Source organism: Canis aureus, chromosome 23 (genome assembly GCF_053574225.1).
Source record: "Canis aureus isolate CA01 chromosome 23, VMU_Caureus_v.1.0, whole genome shotgun sequence".
NCBI lineage: Eukaryota > Metazoa > Chordata > Mammalia > Carnivora > Canidae > Canis > Canis aureus.
The window spans coordinates 29942614-29962231 of record NC_135633.1 but is presented as its reverse complement, the minus strand read 5'-3'; the positions used below and the strand labels follow the sequence as shown (position 1 = coordinate 29962231).

Below are 19618 nucleotides of genomic sequence, written 5' to 3'. Positions count from 1 at the left end.
TTAAATAAATAAATACTAAATTAATACAAAAATAAAAAACATTAAGCACGGTTGGCTGGCTCAATCGGTAGAGCCTGGGACTCTTGATCTCAGGGTCATGAGTTCGAGTCCTGCATTGGGTGTAAAGATTACTAAAAAAAATAAATTAATTTAAAAAAACAAAAAATAAAAACCATTGTCTCCTATGTGCAACACACCAGGTGTTAAAGGTACAACAGTGGCTTCTTCTATAAATGTTAGGGAAACGGCTGGGGTCTTAAAGGCAGTGCTGAATGTGAATGTGAACAGCAGAATGGGATAGATAACGAAACAGATTACATAAGCTGAAAATCTATGCCTGATCTGTGTCTTGCAGTCTCCCAAAAAACAGCAACGTGGGTTTTGCAAGGTAAACTACAAGCAAAAAGAGCCACCAAAGACGTTAAAAGAGTTGCATGTGGTGGGGAGGGTGTGAAGAGAACAGAGGCAGCACAGGGAGGGAAACAGGAGTGGGGGCTGGGGCCTCGGAGGGATGGGCAGCGAAGGTTCCTGAAGGGGGGAAGCCTGGTTAACTCAAGTGGCCCCAAACAGAGAAGGGGAGTGGAGAGGCCTGGAAGACTACGCAGGAGTACAGGCGACAGGCGCCTTTATTACCTTCTGCCTGGGGTTTCTACATTTTCTGGATTTGCTATAACAGATATGCATTCATTTTATTTTATTTTATTTTATTTTATTTTATTTTATTTTATTTTATTAAGATTTCATTTACTTGTCAGAGAGAGAACGCACAAGTACACAAACAGGGGGAGCAGCAGGCAGAGGGAGAAGCAGGCTCCCCGCTGAGCAGGAAGCCCAATACGGGGCTCGATCCCAGGACCCTGGGATCATGACCTGAGCCAAAGGTAGATGCTCAACCGACTGAGCCACCCAGGCGCCACCCATTTTACAATTTTAAAAGTAAATAAATGAAAAAGCAAGCAAGGATAAATGGTACAGCTGCTGTGGAAGACAGTCTGGCGGTCACTCAAAAGTTTAAACACAGAACTGCCTTAAAGCTCCACCAATCCACTCCTAGGTGTATATTCCAAAGAACGGAGAGCAGAGACCCCGAACGGATACTTGCACACCAATGTTCACAGCAGTACATTCGCAGTAGCCCGAGGGGGAAACAACCCAAGTCCCTCGACAGATGAATGGAGAAACAAAACGTGGCATATCCATGCAATGGAATTCCGTACAGCTCTAGACAGGAAGGACACACGGACACATGCTACAACATAAATGAGTCCTGAAAACATTATGCTACGTGAAAGAAGCCAGGCATGAAAGGGTAGATATTGTACAAGTCCGCTTATATGATCTAGCTGGAATAGGCCGATCCCTAGAGATCCATGCCGAAGAGGCTACCGAGTGGCTCTCCTGGAAGAGAGGCCTGCGGGACAAGGGACACTCAGTCACCACCAGGGGGCGAGATCTGCTTTCGTCCAGTTGTCTCGCATTTGTTTTTGATGTTGGAAGTTAATTGGTCTTTCCCTTTCATGCACGCACACACTCACTCTCACACACACACACACAGCAGTCCAAGGAGACCCACAGATGGGCCTGGGGGGAGGAACAAGGGAGAGGTTCCATAGAGCTGGTGGGCTGGTCTCTGACGCCACTGGCCCTCCTGCGCCAGGCCTGCCCCCGCCGGCAGGGGCCTGAGCAGGTCACTGCCCCAAAGCCCTCCACACACAGCTAGCTCAGCAAACCTTTGCTCGTGCCTGTGCTGGGGACCCAGGGCCTGACAGACAGCGGGAGGGGAGTTGGTGGGGATGTAGAACGGATGGACAGTCAGGTAGACAGATGGATAAGTGAAAAGAAGGGGGAGCCCAACGGGCGGGGAGGGCCCACCCTCCACCACCCACCCAGGCTCTGAGATGCCACGTCCCCAGCAAGGCCACCAGGGAGGGCTTGGCAGCTCAGATCTGCGGGAAAATACCACCGACCCGAATGTGAGTGCCGGCTCTGCCCTCTCAGGTAGAACAAGGACAAACTCTTCCTCCCTACGTGGGTTGGTTTGAGGGGCTGGACACCAGGTACCAGAACTTCAGTCCAGGTCTCCGCCTGCCCAGTGTCGGCTCAGCTGGCCAGGCCCTGGGTTCCCAGGCGCTGAGCACACTGCTTGACTTTGTGGCAGCTCCCCCTCTCCGTGCCAGGAGCCCTGGCTAGAGGAGCACCCATGTGGAGCCCATAAGCCGAGCCTCCCAGTCTGCCACCCACCCGCCGGCCCGCTGCCAGCACCTACTTGGCATAGGCCTTCTCCACCAGGGCACACCAGAACTCGTTGCGGGAGCTGGAGTGGCAGTAGATGAGCTGGTTGTTGACTGTGGGCAGCCGGTCGTCAATGACCACATCCACCCACTCCCCAAAGCGCCAGAAGTGGAAGTGGAAGATGCCTGCATAGGCATTGGGTTTCTCGGGGTCCCACTCCTGCTCCTTCCAGTCTGGGATGACCTGGATGGGGAGGGGAACAGGACAGGAACACAAGGCGGGTCACAGCTGGCTTCCTGAGGAAATGGGGGCGCATGCCTCGAGGGACTCAGAATGGAAAGGAATACTGGGTTCAATCCTCATCTCTGCCATGAACGAACGTGGAACTGGAGCGAACGCTTCTCATCTCTGGGCCTCAGTTTCCCTTCTCTGTGGCAGTTAGGCTCAGGCTCCTGCCAGCTGTCACTCTAAGATTCTGGGAGCTTCCTGCTCCCTTCCTCAGGATTCCCTCTGTATCCTTCCCCCTCAGAAATACATCACATTCCTCCCACTTCCCATCTGGCTTCGGGGCAGCCACCCCGGCCCCTTCCCTACCCCTCTCTCCATCCTAACAGGCCAATCTGAACTCCTACATTCTGCTAAAATCCATCTCCGGTCTGTCCCCTGGCACCAGCCTGGCCCAGCCCCCATCTCCTCACCCCAGAATGCTGTAATAGCGTCAGCCGCCACATGTGCCCTCACTCCACAGAGCAGCACAGTGATCTTTCCCACCATGTCACTTCCCTGGGAAGTGAGGCCCAAACCTTTAATGTGTGCCTCCCCGCCACTAGCTCCCAAGCTGGCTTTTCTAGCCCCCTCACGCCCTGCTCCTTGCTCCAGGCTCTTTCTCTGCTCAGGAACTTTGGACCTGCTCTTTGCCTCTTCACCCAGCTGATTCTCGTTTGCCCTTTAGGATATGCCTCCTCCTCCCGGAAGCCCTCCTTGACCCTTCAGACTAGGCCAGGACCCATGTCAGTCCAACTCATGTCCCCTGGCACTTCTCCTCAGGGACCATTACCACAATTATAATTAAACAAGTGTGTGTCACTGTGTTCAATTCTGTTATTATCCCTGGAATGTTAACTCTCTGAGGGCAGGGATTCCTCAGGCCTGGTCACTGCTCTACACCCAGTACCCAATCTGGGGCCTGGCCCAGAGACAGAGCTTGACAAACAGGTGTTAAAATTCATAGGCATTGATTGCGTCTCTAAACTGTATTATTTATGGAACATCTCAGACACGCCAGGTGCCACGCCTGTGACTGCTACAGTTTATCTCAGTTTAATTCACACAATAACCCCATGCATAGATTACTATCATCCATCCCTCCTCTATAGCTAAAAAAAACCCCTAAAGCTCAGAAAGGGCAAGCAACAGCCTCCTAGCAGGTGTCCTGAGAGCTGGCTGCAGGCATCCCCCAAGCAGACGAGGAGAACCTGGGCAACAGGAGGCGGGGACAGAGAAGAGAAAGCCCCTCACTCTAGAGTCAGAGTGACTTGCTGGCCCTTCCCAACACGGGACCAAGTGGGGCTGAACCCAGTGGGGCCACAGGCAGCTCCCTCTGGGAGAAAACCACCCTCAGGTATGAGGATGTACACCCAGGCATCCAGGCTGAGGAGCCAGAGATGCATCAGGAGGCGTAAATCCCAAGGCCCAGACCAGCCCGAGCACAGATACTTCAGCCAAAAGCCATTCCCCAAACACCACACTCATTAAAAAGGCTTTTGTTTACATACCTCTTACCATCAACAAGGATGTCAGCAAAGACAAATGATCCCAGTGAGACACTAGAGACCAAGAAAATGAAAATGCTAACCACTGAGAGAGGGGCCATGCTGCCAGCAGCAGAGGCCTGCCCGGGGCCAGGCACAGACTCTCCTGCCCCTACCCCCACCCCTTAGCACTGCCTTTCAGGGCAATCCTGGGAAGCTGCTGGAATGTTGCCCAGGAAGCCCAGGGAGGGAGGCAGGATTCACACGCAGGGCTTCAGGGCCCAGCACAGCATCTGGAACCCAGCAAGGGCTGACACTGGTTGGTCCACTTTCAGTGTCCTTTCTAAAACCCCCGGGCTGGCTTTCTAAAGCCCCAGCCCCTAGCACCCTCTGCCACTTTGCTTTTAGAGAAAAGGCTGTATCAAAAACAGGGCACATGTAGGGTGGGTTAATATGCCCACTGCACAGATGGGAAAGTTTAGGAATGGGGAGCTGCCCAAGGGCACAGAGAGATAGGGAGTCCGAGCTCAGCACACTGGGCTGGCCAGCGCACCCTCCTCCGTTCCTTCCTGCTCTGAAAGCTCTGGACTGCATGGGGACTGGGCAGGGAGGAAGAAGAGCCCTGATAGGGCTCTGGGAGGTACTGCTGGGGATGCAGGAGGATCATTAGCCAAACCCAGGGTGTGGCCCTACACCCTCTGTGGCTTAGGAAGCAGCTAATGAGGCTCTAGGGCCTGGAGATCCTGAGTCAGGGATCCCGATGGGCCTCAATTTTCCCTCCTACACTGTGGTTGGAGGGCCCAGCATGGCCAGCTTCTTACCCCACAACCCCTCTGCTGCCAGCAGGGTACTAGGTGAGGATGACACTGTCCAGGACAGTTTGTGTGCCTGCTCACACAGGCACACAAACTCAAACCTTCCCACACTACATCCAGTCATACCAGGAAGCAAAGAGGCAACCACAGACCCTCGGGCCACATCGAAGGATTCCAGAACCAACCCAAAGAGGCTCCCGCTGGCCAAAGATGGGCTAAGCTCAGCATCTGTAAGGATAATTACTGCAAAGGATGGCAACACATCAAATATATTCCAATCTATGAGACCACAACAATACTTAAAAAAACAATCAGTCACTACTGGAGGACAGCTGGGAATCAACTCATTTTTTTAAAACTGGAAAATTAAGAGAAAGAATCAAGATTTATCCTGCCTTTTCTTTACAAACTGTACCAGCGGGTAACCAATAGCAGATGAAGGGAGGTTTGTATCCGGAGATGAGCTGCAGCTAAGATATGAGGAAGAGACCAGCATATCAGACTCTCGGTATTTTATGACCATCGACAAACAATGGATTTACCAACGGTCATAGATGGCTTCTAACATCACAAAAAAGAAAGACGACCAGACATCACGCACCCGGTGAGAGAAGTACACAATGTCTCCTATGAAGCAGTCATGCCAAAAAATTTGTATCTGAACCTTAGGAAGCCTCTGGTGGTAAGTCCGAGCTTACAGGAAATGCGTGGTACAGAGAACTCACGAACAACCCATGAAAGCCAAGCCAACAAATCCAGATCATTGGAAACACCAAGCGACGGACGGGATCATTGGAAACACCAAGGGACGGACGGGTGTCTTCGGCAAAAAAATCCCAAGGAAACAGTGAAAGGAAACAAACTATTCAAATTGTGGACCTTCAAACAAACTATAAAACATACACACTTTTATGGCAGAAATTGGAAACCAGAACTCTTATTGGATATGATGCTATAGGGAAACTACTGTGAAAGGTGAAACGATTTTAGATATGTTACAGGATTCCGGTTATAGAATTTTGTTTTTTGTTTCCTTTTGGTTTTGATGACTGCTTATTATCCAGAGATGTATCCAGAAATATTTACAGATTAAATGACATGTTGCTGGAGGGCGTAGTGGGGGATATGAGAAAACCAGATTGGCCTCGGTCGCTGAGTCGCTGCGGAGGGATGGCCTTAAGCCATCTCTCTCCTCCCATCCTGTCTCCATCTCATCCTCCCCACGGCCACCGCCCCCCCCCCCCCCAGCCACCAGCTGGCATTCACAGCTGGGGCTCTACTGACTCTCTCCGCCCCCCACCCCAGCCTCCCACCTCGGGCCCCAGGCAAACCTTCCACCCTGACACTTTAGGCCACCTCGGCTCTGCACGTGTGGCTCCCTAGCGGGTACGGTCCCCTTCCTCGTCCCTCCAGGGCAAGCGGAGCAGCAGCTTGCAGGGCTCTCCTCCCGGGGGCAGTCCCTCCCCAGGCTCTTTCCCTGATCACTGAGGGGAGCTCCTGGAGGGAGGGGCTGAGCCCTGCTCACACTCAGATCCCCCCAGCACAGGGAGGCTGGCTCCACCCACGGCCAAGTCTTTCTGGAAGGAAAGTCAAGTGCCAGCCACCGCGGGGCCCGATCCGGCTGGCGACCTTGTCCCCACCACCAGATGCGTCGGCATCTGCCTCCCCTGCTCGGGGCCGCTGAGGCCAGGATGGACCGTGGCCTCGGGGTGCTGCCCTAGCTGTGGACAGCTGTGCACGTGTCAGGGGTCATCCCCGCTGCGGAACGCAGTACCCGTGCGTGCCCTCACGCAACAGTCTGCAAACCCTGGGGCTGGCAGGGAGCTCAGGTGACCTGGTCAGTCTCCCTCCCCAGGAGAAGCCTCAACAACTGCCCCCTGTGCAGATGGGAGAGGAGAGCCCTGAACAGTCGACACACTTACTCGGGCTGAGCCCGCAGCAAAGCCAGGACTGTGTGGGATTTAGAGGCCCCAGGCACCCACTACAGAATCAGCCCAGAAACCTCAGGCACTGGGAGGGCGCTGGGGGCCCTGGTGCCTGGAGAGCTCCCAGCTCAAATCCTCCTGGGATTCTGAGCCAGTGGGACACACTCATGTGAGTGTGCAAGTGCATGAATGTCAGTGTCTGTGGGTGTGCACAACATGCATGTGTATGAGCATCAGTGTATGTGTGTATGCACACGGGAATCGTGTACATGTCAGTGTGTGTGTAGGTGTGGCTCAGGGAAGGAGCTTTCCACAGATTTCTGCCTGGGACACCAGAGGGCCAGCTGGAAGCATTTCTGCAAAAGGCCAGCAGGGCTGGGGGCTGAAGGGCTGCAGGGGGGCGCTTTCCTGCATTATCCCAGAGGTGAGGTGACTCCCCAAGCTAGAGTCCCTGGTTCCAAGCACCTGAAGTTTTCAGTTCTTAGCTTTTGATTCCAAGAGCTTCAAATTCCTGGGTTTCAAATGCTACAACGGGAAGAGGCCAGGAAGCCTGGTCCCCCCACCCCTACTCCACGTACCCTCGAGAGAACAGAGCCCAGTCGCTCATCACCCAGAGAGCAGGACATGACGCACCTGCAGGGGCCTGGGGATTCCTGCTCACAGGGCACAGCCAGATGCTCAGAGACCCCTGCAGCAGGACCCCTGCTGTTGGGCACCCCAGTTACACCATGAGGGCTAAAGATCCCCGTAGCTGGGCCATTTTGAGCCTGGTGATGATGGCAGAGGAGAAGCCATGCCCTCTCCTCTACTCTCCAACCAGAGCCAAGCCTGGCCCCTGACACTGCCTGTTCCAGAAGCACTGGGCTGCTGTGCTACCTCAGGCAGCTCACTCCCCGCTCTGAATCCTGTGCTTCTAGTCTGTGAGTAGGTTCCTCTCAGAATAACTGAAAGTAAGACCATGTATCTGCGGTAACTGGGAGAGTCACAACGAGCAAATGGAGAGGGTGCTGAGGCTCTGAGTGCCTCGTGTAACTTCTCACGGGCCCTGTGGGAGGCACCATCATTAACCCCTGCCAACAGGCTCAGAGAGGCTGCCCCGGGCCACATGGGTGGTCAGTGGCAGGCCCCTCCCCACCACACATGCTGCCTCCATGGGAGGCAGAAGCTCAGAAGATGACAGGTCTCTTCACTCTGGTTTCTTGTGGGTTCCATGGAAAATGGTCCTCTTTTCCCACTCCCTGCACTCCTCCTGGCCCAGTCTGGGCTGGAGAGCAGGGGTGGAAGGGCTGGGCTCTGTTACCCCCACCCCTTCCATAGGCATCTTCAGGACTGTATGGAGGCTGTGGCTGGAAGGGCAGGGCTTAGGGAAGGTAAACAAGGTGGCCGCAGCGCCCTGGGGAGGGCTCTGGGGTGCAGGCTGGGGACGTGAGACCTGGCTGCATGGAGCATTTCAAAACAAGGGTCATTCCCAAGCAAAACCCCAAGCATGGCCCTTGAAGTAGGACCTGATCTTGGTCACCAGGAAGAAGCTGGCCTTACTCGGGCCTGGGCCCTCAGGACAGGTGGGACACTGCCCCTGCTCATCCCAGGGGGCCACAGATTCAAAGCCTGGTTCCCGCCCCCCCACTCCTTTGGTCCTTCCACACTCCACACCTTAGGCAGATAGCCTCATCCTCTGTCCAAAAACTGCGTGAGCTCCAGAGGGATGACAAGGGGAAAGAGCTCTAAGAAGAGTCTAGTGGGGCACGAAGGTGGTGTGGCAACATCAGTCTTATCTGGTGTACGGGGCTAGGGCTGCCCTAGGACGTGCATTAAGTTGGTGACAGAGGCTAAGAGAAACCCGGGTATAGGCCTAGCCCTACCTCACCCCTCCACTCCCCTGTCCCATCCACCTCCTGCCCAGCCACCCTACAAGGGAAGGAGACCTGAGACTGCAGTACCTCCTCACCCTTCCCCTTGGGGCTCTACCTGCGGAGGACCAGATGGCATCTCCCTGTGGCCTCCTGCATGGCTCCACACTCCATACAGAGGCTGGTCTGGGGGCCACTGGGGAAAAAACTGTCAGGGGTGTTAGTACCCAGATTGGATGTTAAGAGACCTGGTTCTAAACTCCATCCTGGAGGACGCCTGGGTGGCTCAGTGGTTGATCCTCTGCCTTCGGCTCAGGGCATGATCCCATAGTCCCAGGATCGAGTCCCACGTCAGGCTCCCTGAATGGAGCCTGCTTCTCCCTCTGCCTATGTCTCTGCCTCTCTCTCATGAATAAATAAATAAAATCTAAATAAATAAATAAATAAATAAATAAATAAATAAATAACTCCATCCTGATATCTGGACCATGAGCCCATCTTGACTGCTCTAGGCCTCATCTCTGAAAGCAGCTTGGGGGGGCGGGGGGGATGCAGGAGAAGGCCCAGGAGGGGATGCTCAGGGCTCAGAGGGGTTAGAGAAAACTCCTGAAGGAGCAAGGGTGGCTCACGGTGAGAGACTGCACACCACGAGGCGGGGGCACAGAGGTTTTATTGGGGACACGCAATGCATGGGGTGGATGTGGTGGCGCAGGGTGGGGATACAGGCAGTCTGCACCAAGAGGGTCCCCAGATCCACAGGGAGAGGTCTAGTAGAGAGGCGAAGGGCCGGGCCAACTCCAGGGGTCTGGACTCCCCTCAATGTCAGCAGAGAAGGCAGGCAGGCAACACTGGGACCTCAAGCCCATCCCAGAAACAGGCCCCAGAACTGAGAGTCAGAAAGGACCACAGCCAATCCCCACCTAAAGAATCTCGACTCCAGCAGCCCACTCCTGTTCTCATGCCTTCAGGGTGGGGGCTCACCACCCCCAGCAGCCCCAGCCCCTGGGGATAGCCCCCACCCTCTGTCTCTCAGCATGTCTGTTCATAGAAGCCTGCAGCCCTCGATGGCTCTGCTTTGCGAGGAGAATGTCCTGGGCCTCTTCCTGACAAAAGCAACAGGGCTGGCCTAAAGACGGGGTGTTGGGGGCACTTCCTGAAGCTCATGCCAGGCAGGCCAGGGCCCTCCTCCCCCCATCAAAAGAGACTCACCTGGCCTGTGCCTTCCCCACCCGGGGTGCTGGAAAAACCTGACATCCCAGCAGGGACACCTGAGGCCCCAAGGAATCTACTGTCTCCAGCTCCAGGGCTCTGGATCCCTCTACCCAGCTTTCCCAGGCAGAGGGAAACCCCTTCACTATGCTCTTCCCTGCTTCGCTGTATGAACTTCAAAGGCTCTCAGCTCAGGAGGACCTCCTCCCCAAGGCCATCCTGACCAAGCCCCTACTTAGGGTCACCCATGAACCAGCCGGGCAGCTACATAATAGATCATTTAAAATCAGACTTGCTCACGGGGCAGGTACAGACTCTAGAACAGCCGCATGAATACAGGGCTCTCTGTCAATATATATGCACACGTATAGAGAGATACATCTCTGTGTAACTTTTTTACATGTTCCCTCCCTGTCTGTCACTTCTTCCTCCTGAAATCATTCTCAGAAGAGCAAGAGTTGACAAGCACAGCCTCCACCCTGCCAGCCACTCCCCACTGCCCGATTCAACCCCTGTGGCTGCCTGAAGTCCTGAGGCCCCTGGGGCACCATGGGGCCACTCCAGGCCCGGCCGGGAGCAGAGCCTTCCTGGGTTCTCAGGCTCACTGTTCACCTCAAGACTTCAGCAAAGGGCGCTGTGGCCAGGAGGGCAGTAAGTGCCTATTTGTGGACTCCCCAGGAGGCTGCTCTGTTGTCCGTATCTCTGTCCGGAGGAAACCCAATGGCTGGTGCTTTGAATGTCTCTTTCTCTGTGTCTGTCTCTCTTGGTCTCTTTGAGTCTCTCTCTGGACAAGAAGCAGAGAGAAGGCTGATGCCCCTGGCTCCTTCATCTTCCCATATGAGCTTCGACCAGGGCTCCATGGTCTCCAGCAGAAGCAGCTTCTAGACTACAGGGCCTGTGCACATCCCTCCCGTGAGCAGGAGCGCCAGCACCGGGGAAAGGAGGAGAAGAAGGATGGAGGCTCGGGGGGTCCCGGGCAAGCTGAGTACAGGCCAGCAGCTTGAAGGATGTCCACACACACACACACACACACACACACACACGCCTGGAGGAACAGGGCGCTGGGGCGGGGGACGAGGCGGGCGGGCACGGGGAGGGGGCGGCAGCGGGCACCTGCCATCAGAGCTGGTTAAAGACCACGGACGCCTTGAGGTTAGCAGGCTCCAGGCCCTCGCCGAAGGTGATGAGGAAGTACATGACCTTGCGGATCTTGGCCAGGTCGGACAGGCGCTCCCCGAACTCCAGGGCATCGGCCTCGTTCCAATCCATGGCCTCGGCGTCCTCCTTGCGCCAGAAGATGGCAGCGGGGTCCAGCAGCTGGCGCGTCATGAGGTTGGTGAGGTCGGGCGTCCAGTTCTGCGAGGTGCCCGTGATGGTGACCTTGCCCGGCTTGTCCAGCTCCACGTCCCAGCGCTCGAACTGCAGCTTCTGCTGCTGGACGAAGTCCAGGCGGTACACGGCCTCGGCCGGCCGCAGCAGCTTCTCCCCGTCCTGGCGCTTCTCCCCGCGCTGCTTCAGGCTCTCCACGCGCAGCCGCATCTGCTTGGTCAGGTCGGGGTCCAGGACCAGGGGCATGCTGAGCTGCGGCTGCTTCGGCCCGTCCTCCGCCATGCCCAGGTGCTGCTGCGCCGCTGCCTGCAGCCCGGTGTGTGCGCCAGGGCCTGGCCACGGGGCGAGAGGCCACCAAGGACGCCCCGCCTTCCCGGCCCCTCCCCTCCTGGCCACCGGCTCTCCCCAGCCCTGCCCAGCCCTCAAGAAGGGGGTGGGAGGCCCCAAATGCCTCCTCTCTACTCCTCCGACTGGCAGCAACGGAGGCACTGCAGGCGGGCAGGAGGGTGACAGGCTCCTCGGGGACACTCTGCTGATGTCAACTGCTGTGGTAACCGCCCTGACTACCTGACTGCCTGACTACCACGGAAGGGCTTGTTTGTGAAGAGGGGAAGCTGCCCGGTGCAGTAGAAGGGGAGTCAGTGGAAGAGCTGAACTATCTGAGTGTATCTGGGAGTGGGAGAGGAAGCTGCCATGACACGCCACACACAGAAAAGAGGACAGAGGCACAGGTCAAAGTGTAACAACTGAAAACGATCTGAAGGGTCTAGTGGACCACAAGCACAGTCAACTGTTAGATGGAGGCTAAATCAGTCAGTGGGATCTTGGGCTACCTGATGAGCAGGGGGTCACCAATGGGAACAGAGCATCCGGTCCTGTGAAGGTTACACCTCAAGCCCTGACTGAGGTCAGTTCTGGGGGGTCACTCATGGCAATCCCCCAAGGGCATTCAAGAGGATTAGAGATGTCAAGCTGCCTGACCTTCCCAGAACCTTTCACTTTGTAGCTGCAGGGGCAGAGGAGAGGAGAACATGGCTGAGGAATTACTGTTAAATTAACTCAGCATTAGAACAGAGCTTGCCATACAGGAGGCCCTCAGAAGATGCCTGTTGAATGAATGAATGAAAGAGGCAGGTGTATGTCAAAGTGCAGGATAAGGGAGACCCCTGGAAGGTGAGGTCAGGGAAACTGGTCTTACAGTGGAACGACTGCAGGAAGGGCAGATGTAGGCGCAGGCTGTGGCCACCATGGAAGCAGGAGACCGAGGCAGCTGATGGTAAAGGCTAATGGAGACCCAAACAGGAACAGAGGCCAGGATGATGAGGGGAGGATGTCAGCCACAGGGGCATGGTCATCCCTGGGATACAGCTGCACCAGGGGTGGAAAAGGCAGGGCAGTTGGAGGGGCCAAGCCCCTGGTGCCTGGGTGGGAGCCAGTTCACAGGGGGTGGCAATAAGGTGGACTGGGGGGGGAACATCATGGGGAGCCAATGGCATGAGCCCGTGGGGGTCTCCAAGTAGAGGGTGTGGTCCAGAAGCAGCCCGAAGGGAAGCGAGAACACCTGCCCCATCTCTGGATCCACAGGACACTTGGGGAGGCATTCGGTTTCTACCCGTGGGGACATCCAGGGGCTGTATGACCCTGGGGAGAGCCTGGGTTCAGCGTGGGCCATTGCCAACCTGCAGGAGGAGGCTAAGGGTGGACGTTACCCAGGGCCTGGGGCTCAGGTAGGCAGGGCAGGAGAGGCCCGAGGGTGCAGGAGGCTGCAGGAGGGGCTGAGCCCACTGCCACCCACAGCTCTCCTCTTGGCCACTGGACACTTTGGGAAGACCCACTAAAGCCTGGCGTAGGAATGAATAAAGAAGAGCAGGTCCCAAACTTGCATATGTGATTGCAACACTGTACTGAAATGCAAAGCAAACGCCTCTTTAGCCCCAACTGGAAAAAGAAGGGTGTGCTAGAGCACACCGTAACACTGGTTGTTTCCGGCTAAAGAAAGCCTGATGTGACATAGTATCGTCCCCATCGTGGGTCCCCCGTGTCTGGAATGGTGCCGGGCACAGCTGGTGCTCAGGGCCGGGGCGGAATGCACTGCTCTGTAGCTAACAGACAGGAACCACCTTAAATGGAACTGGTGACAGAGCATGAGACACCTAACTCTGGGAAATGACCAAGGGGTGGTGGAAGAGGAGGCAGGCAGGGGGACGGGGTGACTGGGTGGCAGGCACTGAGGGGGGCACTTGACGGGATGAGCACTGGGTGTTATGCTATATGTTGGCAAAGCGAACTCCAATTTTAAAAAAATAGTTAAAAAAAAAAAAAGAGAAAGAGCCCGAGCCCTGCCACCGGGTGCCCCCCCAGGCCCGGCCACCCCCAACACTGCCTCTCAGACAGCCTGGCACTCACTTCCGCTCTGCTCCCCTCCTGTGCTCGGCCGGGGCGCCCAGGGCTCGGAGCAGGGATCTGCCTCAGCGGCAGGTGAGCACACAGCGGCCCTCGGGTCTGGCTTGGGCCGGCCAGGCCTGATGGTGAATGCTCCACCTCACTGTCACGTCCTGATTTCTGGTCCACAAAACTCGGTCACCTGAAGTCCACGGTCCCGCCCTCAGAGAAGGCACGGTCAGGATGGGGAGACCCTAATGGCCTACCAGGGGTCCCACAAGAGGCGGGTGCCCACGGCCAAGAGATGTCTGGTAGAACAGAGAAAGAGGCGGGGAACACAGAGGTGGGGCAGGAGAGGGATTTGACACAAGTCTATTGCCACTAAATGCCACAGGCTTGCCCTTCCCGACCACAGGCTCCGTTCATCCTCCTACAGCTCTGGGGATCAGAAGTCAGGTCTACACCACAGCCAGGAGAAGGAACCCGACCTGCCCAGTGTCACACAACAAGGGGCCTGGACCAGAATCAAACCTAGGTCTGGCTGGTTTCAAATTCTATGCCCATCAACCCCAGGCTGCATCAAGAACTAGAGGGAGGGATCCCTGGGTGGCGCAGCGGTTTGGCACCTGCCTTTGGCCCAGGGCGCGATCCTGGAGACCCGGGATCGATTCCCACATCGGGCTCCCGGTGCATGGAGCCTGCTTCTCCCTCTGCCTGTGTCTCTGCCTCTCTCTCTCTCTGTGACTATCATAAATAAATAAAAAAATTAAAAAAAAAAAAATTAAAAAAAAAAAAAAAAAAAGAACTAGAGGGAAAGGGGTGGCTTCCTGGAGGAGGGGGTATGTGTGCCGAGGGCACCATGCACCAGCATCCTGAGGTTCAGCATCCCTGGAGTGAGGTCGGGGGTGGGTGGGCAGGGGCACAGCTCAGGCTGAGGACCCCTGCTCTGTGTGTAGGAAACAGGGCGGGGCAGGGGAGGCCCTGCAGGGCAACAGGCCCTAAGTGAGGGGTGACAACAAACAGGGCCCAGTCAGCAGGGACAGGAGGGGAGAGGAGGCACAGTAACAAGCTCCCCAGGGCATCCTACCTCCTTCTAGAACCCAGGAGTTGTCACCACAGCAGCTCCAGGAGGCAGGGTGCAATTAGCCAAGAGTAACTTGCTCTGCTCCGGCCTCCTGGGGACCCAGGCTCCCGGAGATCAGCCTCCAGGCCCTTGAAACTTCCAGACCAGTCAGACCAGGTGCCCTGACATCCTGCAGGGACATCCTTGAGCCCAGGGACAAATAAACCCAGATCTGCCACTGCGTCAACGACGGTCCTCCTGCCGGCGGGTCATGGACCCCTTCTTCCACTCACCAGATGGGGAGCTGCAGCAGGGCACTGCCTAAGGCCAGGCCCGGGACAGGACACTCAGCAGGCGGGGGCTCCTTCCCACAGATGACGGGAGAGCCCAACCCCAGGAGGGGACATGCTGGGCCAGGCTCTGGCCCCACTGAAGGCCCTAAGAGGCATAGGGTAGGAGGGCCAGGCCAGGGTGGCGCTACTGCCCAGTGGCTGGGCCCAACAATTTGGGGAGGTGCTCTGTCCTCGAAACTTTCTTAAACCTTCTCTGTGCCAGGATCCTGCTGGGCTCAGTGGGAAGACAGAGTTGGGCCAGCTTTGCCCATGGGGAGCTCACCTCACAAAGAGAGACCACAGGTAAATGGGGGAAGGGTGGGAAGGACAGGGCCAGCTCCACAGGATTCCTGTGTGCCACTGTCTGCCCCAGACAGAGCCCCGACCTAGCTGGGGATGGGAACAAAGGCAGGGGGACCTTGTTTTGGGCTCAGAGAAGGGGGCTGAAGCCTGGAGACAGGGGGGCGAGGACACCCCCACATCCAGAGAACAGCACTGGCCCCACCCCTCCCTGGCCCTCGAGGCCCATGAGTGAAACGATCCCACGTGCGGCTCTCTGAGGCCCTTCCAGCTGGACAGCCTACAACCACCCCCGTCTACAGGCTACAGCAGTCATCTTTGCTGAGGGCCCTCCAGCACCTACGTCCCCACAGGACCATCAACAGCCAGACCCCAGGGATACTCACCCTGGGGTGGCTTTGAAAGGTCACACCCCTGCTCAGAAGACCGGAGAGTAGGGCACCTAGCACAGTCCCAGCCTCGGTAAGGGCACAGCTCCCTCTGATGGCTAAGGGATGCTTCCTGCTTGCCTGGGAATACTCATTATGTTCTATGAATATTAATTATCATTAACCGGTAATGCAGCCACCATTCACTGAGCCTTGCATTGCACAAGGCCCTTTGAGAATAGTGTCTTGTTTTACCCTAACAAACTCCCTGAGAGGGAGCTACCCTCCTACCCTGGTTTTTCAGATGAGTAACCAGAGCGAATTATAAAAGCTACCAAATAGTGAGGCAGAGGCTTCAACCTAAGCCATGAGGCTGAGATGCCCAGAGTCTGTAGACCCTGCTGCTAGCTCGTCACGGGAAGAGCAGGGGGCAATGACTGGTATCTGCCAGCACAGGAACCCAGCAGTCCTGACAGATGACTCTTTAGAGACCAGCAGGCCAGCCTCTCCTCCAACCTCCCCGCCTCCCCAGGAGGCGAGCTCTGTGTGGGATTAAAGGGCTGCACCGCGGGTCCCGCCACAGGAGGGCGGAGTGTTTCGACCAGAGCCAGTTCTTTCCAACCTAAAGCCTTGGCGCTGGTCCAGAACATTAGCCCTGGGAACCCCCAATCATGAAACAAAACAAAACCGGCTGGGCCACTTCCGCTGAACAAGTGACAAAACTGAGGCCAAGCTAAGGACGAGGCCTGGCTAAGTCTATACAGCAAGTACTGCCGGGGTCTCCTGAGCCCCAGTTAGTGGTGTCTTCACACTGCACGGTTCAGGCAGCTTCCACATGTCACAGGTACCTCTTCTGCCAAGTGGCTCCAGGGATACTGTGTGTCCCCAGTATTCGGGAGGGGACACATCAGAATCCCCTTGGGAGCTATGCACATGCCCAGCACCCAGCCCTGGAGATGCTAAGCTGGCAGCTCAGGGAGGGGAGCAATTCTGCTGCCCAGCCAGTGCGGGGAGCCCTTGTGTCACCCCCTCCACCCCTGCACAGGTGTTCATAAAGCCATATCTGCAAGTTCAGGCTGCACCCCCCGGCCCCCGGCCAGCAGCGAGGGTCCCACCGGGACTCACCTTTTGCCACAGTGACTCCCGGGAGGCGAGCGAAGAGCAGGCCGCCACGAACCAACAGTTGCCCACTTGGCCCTGGTGCAGGTCATGGGAGCTAATGCCATCCACAAAGAGGCGGGGGTCCTCACATATGTCCTGCGGAGAAGCCGAGAGGAACCTCACTGTCAGCGTGCAGATTCTCCCCCTGCAGGCTGCCCACCCCCCATGAAGCCAGTCGGTTTCTCCAAACCCAGCTCCCTGCCAGGTGCTGCCTGCCGGAGGGCCCCGCTCCCTTCCCCTGAAGAGCCATTCTGCCACAGTTTCCATGCTTGGGGGACTGGCCCTGGGGCACCCCCTTCCTCCTGCCCTCTGTGGTATTCCCCAACCAGCAAAAGGTCAGTGCCCATCAACCTCCAGCAGCAGTAGCAGCCCCGCAGTGCCCACACCAGCCCCCTTCAGGGGTCCCCAGTCACAAGGGGTGGGGGGCAGGGAGGAAAGAAAGAACAAAGTCACAGGTGATGAATGAGTGGCAAAGGCAGGGGAGAAGCAGGGAGCTGACCATGCCGGGCCCCGAGGAGGCACGTCCTCAGGCTGTCTCACTGGACCCTCGACCCACTTGGGGCGTGTGGGGTTGTTGTTCCATTTTACAGATAAGCAATGAAGGTTCAGAGAAGGGCAGTGACTCGTGAGGGGCACACAGCAAGCAAGGCCAAGCAGAGCTCCCAGAGTGTCTCTTGTGTGGCCCATGGGGATAGTGGGGATAGGACTGGGCATAAAGGAAGCTCCCTTCCCCTTTTCTAGTCCGGGCTTCTGCCGGAGGTGTCCATGTGTCCACCCATGTCCCGAAGCATCTACATCCACAGAGCTGAGAGGGAGGCTGCACCCCGAGGTGGAAAGTGGTAAGCACTGAGACAGGCCTTCCAGGTGCCAGGCATGGCACCATGAGCCATCCTCACCAGGATCCTGACAGGTGGGCACTGTGCTCACTGTACAGAGGAGCAAACTGAGGCCCAGAGAGGCTGAGCAACCCGCCTCCCACACAGCTGGGTCTGCCTCCCCATCAGCTGGTCCCACCACAAAGAGCTCCTGAGGTCCTACCCCAGGCAACCAAGTAGAAGGTAGTAGAGTCAGGAAGATGGAATTTGAATTAGTCCCGTTTCCCATTTATGGGCTGTGCAACTTCAGGCCAATGGCTCAACCCCTCTCAGGTCATTATCCCTGCAGGGCTGTGTAAGGACTCAGATTATGGAAGCAGGGCACTCAGCAGGGAAACCAGGGCAAAGGGCTGTGGGCTCTCACTAAGGCGTCTGGGACTCCTGTTGCCACCTGTGCCTGGGAAAACCAGTGTTGGAGGGGGCCAGACCGAAGGCCATCGCTCCCGGGAGGGCATGAATGGCTCCAGATGGGACCTGGGTGTGGCCCAGAGCCAAGCCACAAGGTGGCTTCCCATAGTCGGGTCTGAGTAATATGGCCCCAGGTCACAGGAACCCAGCAAGGCTGGAGACACTGAGAGGCCTTCGCTCTGCTCTATCAGGAAGTAGGAAGGGAAGAAGCCGGCCTCCCTCCCTCCCGCCCTCCTTATCTTCTCTCCCAGGCCCTGGCCCTGGCCCACACGCAGACTAGCACCCAGACCAGCACCGGAGCCAAAGAGAACCATGACTTGACATCTGCCTCCCTAGAAGGACAGGCAGGGCGGGAGTGGAGGGGCACTGTGTATCTGGAGAACCCCAGCTGCACCCCCACCATGGGAGTAGAGGCAGCCACCACCTGTCATCACCAGGGCCCGCAGAGGTGACCCCCTAGTACCCCACCCCTTCAGATCTTCCCAGACAAGGTGCTGGAGAGCCATGATGTTCCACTGGTCCAAAGAGGAGGATGCTGAGGCCCAGGAGGAGGCAGTGACACCCAAGGTCACATGGTCAATAGGATAGAACCCGGGTCTGCCGGGCTCCCTGACTAGGGCTCTCCTCCTCCCTGTCGAGCAGGCCCTCTCAGAGCAGACCTATGGGGCAGGTCCGACCATTCCAGCCTGGCCCTGACACTGGCACCAGACACTTCTCTGGCCCCCAAAGAGAAACTGAGCTTAGGAGTCAGGAGTCCCAGGGTCCAGGCTTGGCACTGCGGCATGGGGATGCAGGTGCCTCCAGCCGGAGACTGAGCAGAGAGGAGGTGGCAGTCTGGGGCGTATTGCCACTGCCAGCAGAGACAATGTCTGCCAGCACTGAGGTAGGTGGGACCTGGGCCTACCCCACAATCCAGCAGCCACCCGGGGACACCCTGAATGGAACAGTCACAGGAACAGCTCATAGAGTGGGCACGTGCTGTGTGCCCAGCTCTGTGCAAAACCACCCTGGGAGGTGGGTACTGTTGACCTCCTCACTTTACAGATGAGGAGAGGCACACAGAGGTTAAGGCACAGAGAGGTTAAGACATTTGCCCAGGGCCACAGAGGAAGAGGTGAAGTGAGATTCAAATTCAGGCAGTCAGCCCCACAGCATCCAGGTGGGCCAGGACCTGTAAGTGATGAAGTGACCTTTCTTTCTTCCAACCCCCCTGCACCTGTCCTCAGCCCAGCTTAGGGGTGTTCGCTACACAGCAACAAGACTGAGGAGTCAGGGGCAGCCCAGACCCTCACCTACCATTAGGGCCAGGATCTCAAGACCTGCGTTTGTCCTTCCATCATCATCTTTCCTGGGCTATCGAGTAGGCACAGAGCACAGAGCTAATCAGGGAAGCTCCAGCCTGAGGGCACAGCCCTTGAGGAAGAAGAGCCTGACTGTGATCCTCCATGTGAGCACAGCTATGACAGCAGGAAGCCAGGGAGAGATCAGAGGGGGCTGCCTGGAGGTAATGACGCCAACAGAGCAGGCCTGGAGAGAGCCGGTGGGGAGGGAGGTCTCCAGAAAGAATGGGGACGCCAAATTTCCCCTGAAGAGGGATCCAGCCACAGTACTGAGACAC

At 56.8% G+C, this 19618-nt stretch overlaps 2 protein-coding genes across 7 annotated transcripts in view; both read right to left on the bottom strand.

The window, feature by feature from the left end:
* The window catches only part of CAPN5 (calpain 5), a 52124-nt gene that overhangs the window by 12043 nt on the left and 20463 nt on the right, over positions 1–19618 (bottom strand). For 4 of the 6 annotated variants that reach the window (XM_077867137.1, XM_077867136.1, XM_077867138.1 and 1 more), the window contains exons 3-4: positions 16682–16813; positions 2267–2475 (exon numbers count right to left, since the gene is read on the bottom strand). In XM_077867137.1, coding sequence (XP_077723263.1) covers positions 2267–2475; positions 16682–16813 — 341 coding nt within the window. The remainder of the gene's footprint in view (positions 1–2266; positions 2476–16681; positions 16814–19618) is intronic. The other 2 variants (XM_077867140.1, XM_077867141.1) reach the window with 1 other exon arrangement.
* On the bottom strand, positions 9233–14067 carry OMP (olfactory marker protein). Its single transcript, XM_077867871.1, has one exon. The coding sequence runs from the start codon at positions 11391–11393 to the stop codon at positions 10902–10904; it is 492 nt and encodes a 163-aa protein (XP_077723997.1). The 5' UTR covers positions 11394–14067; the 3' UTR covers positions 9233–10901.

Coding starts and splice junctions, on each gene's coding strand:
- OMP (XM_077867871.1), bottom strand. CDS start 11,393: ATGGCGGAGGACGGGCCGAAGCAGCCGCAGCTCAGCATGCCCCTGGTC.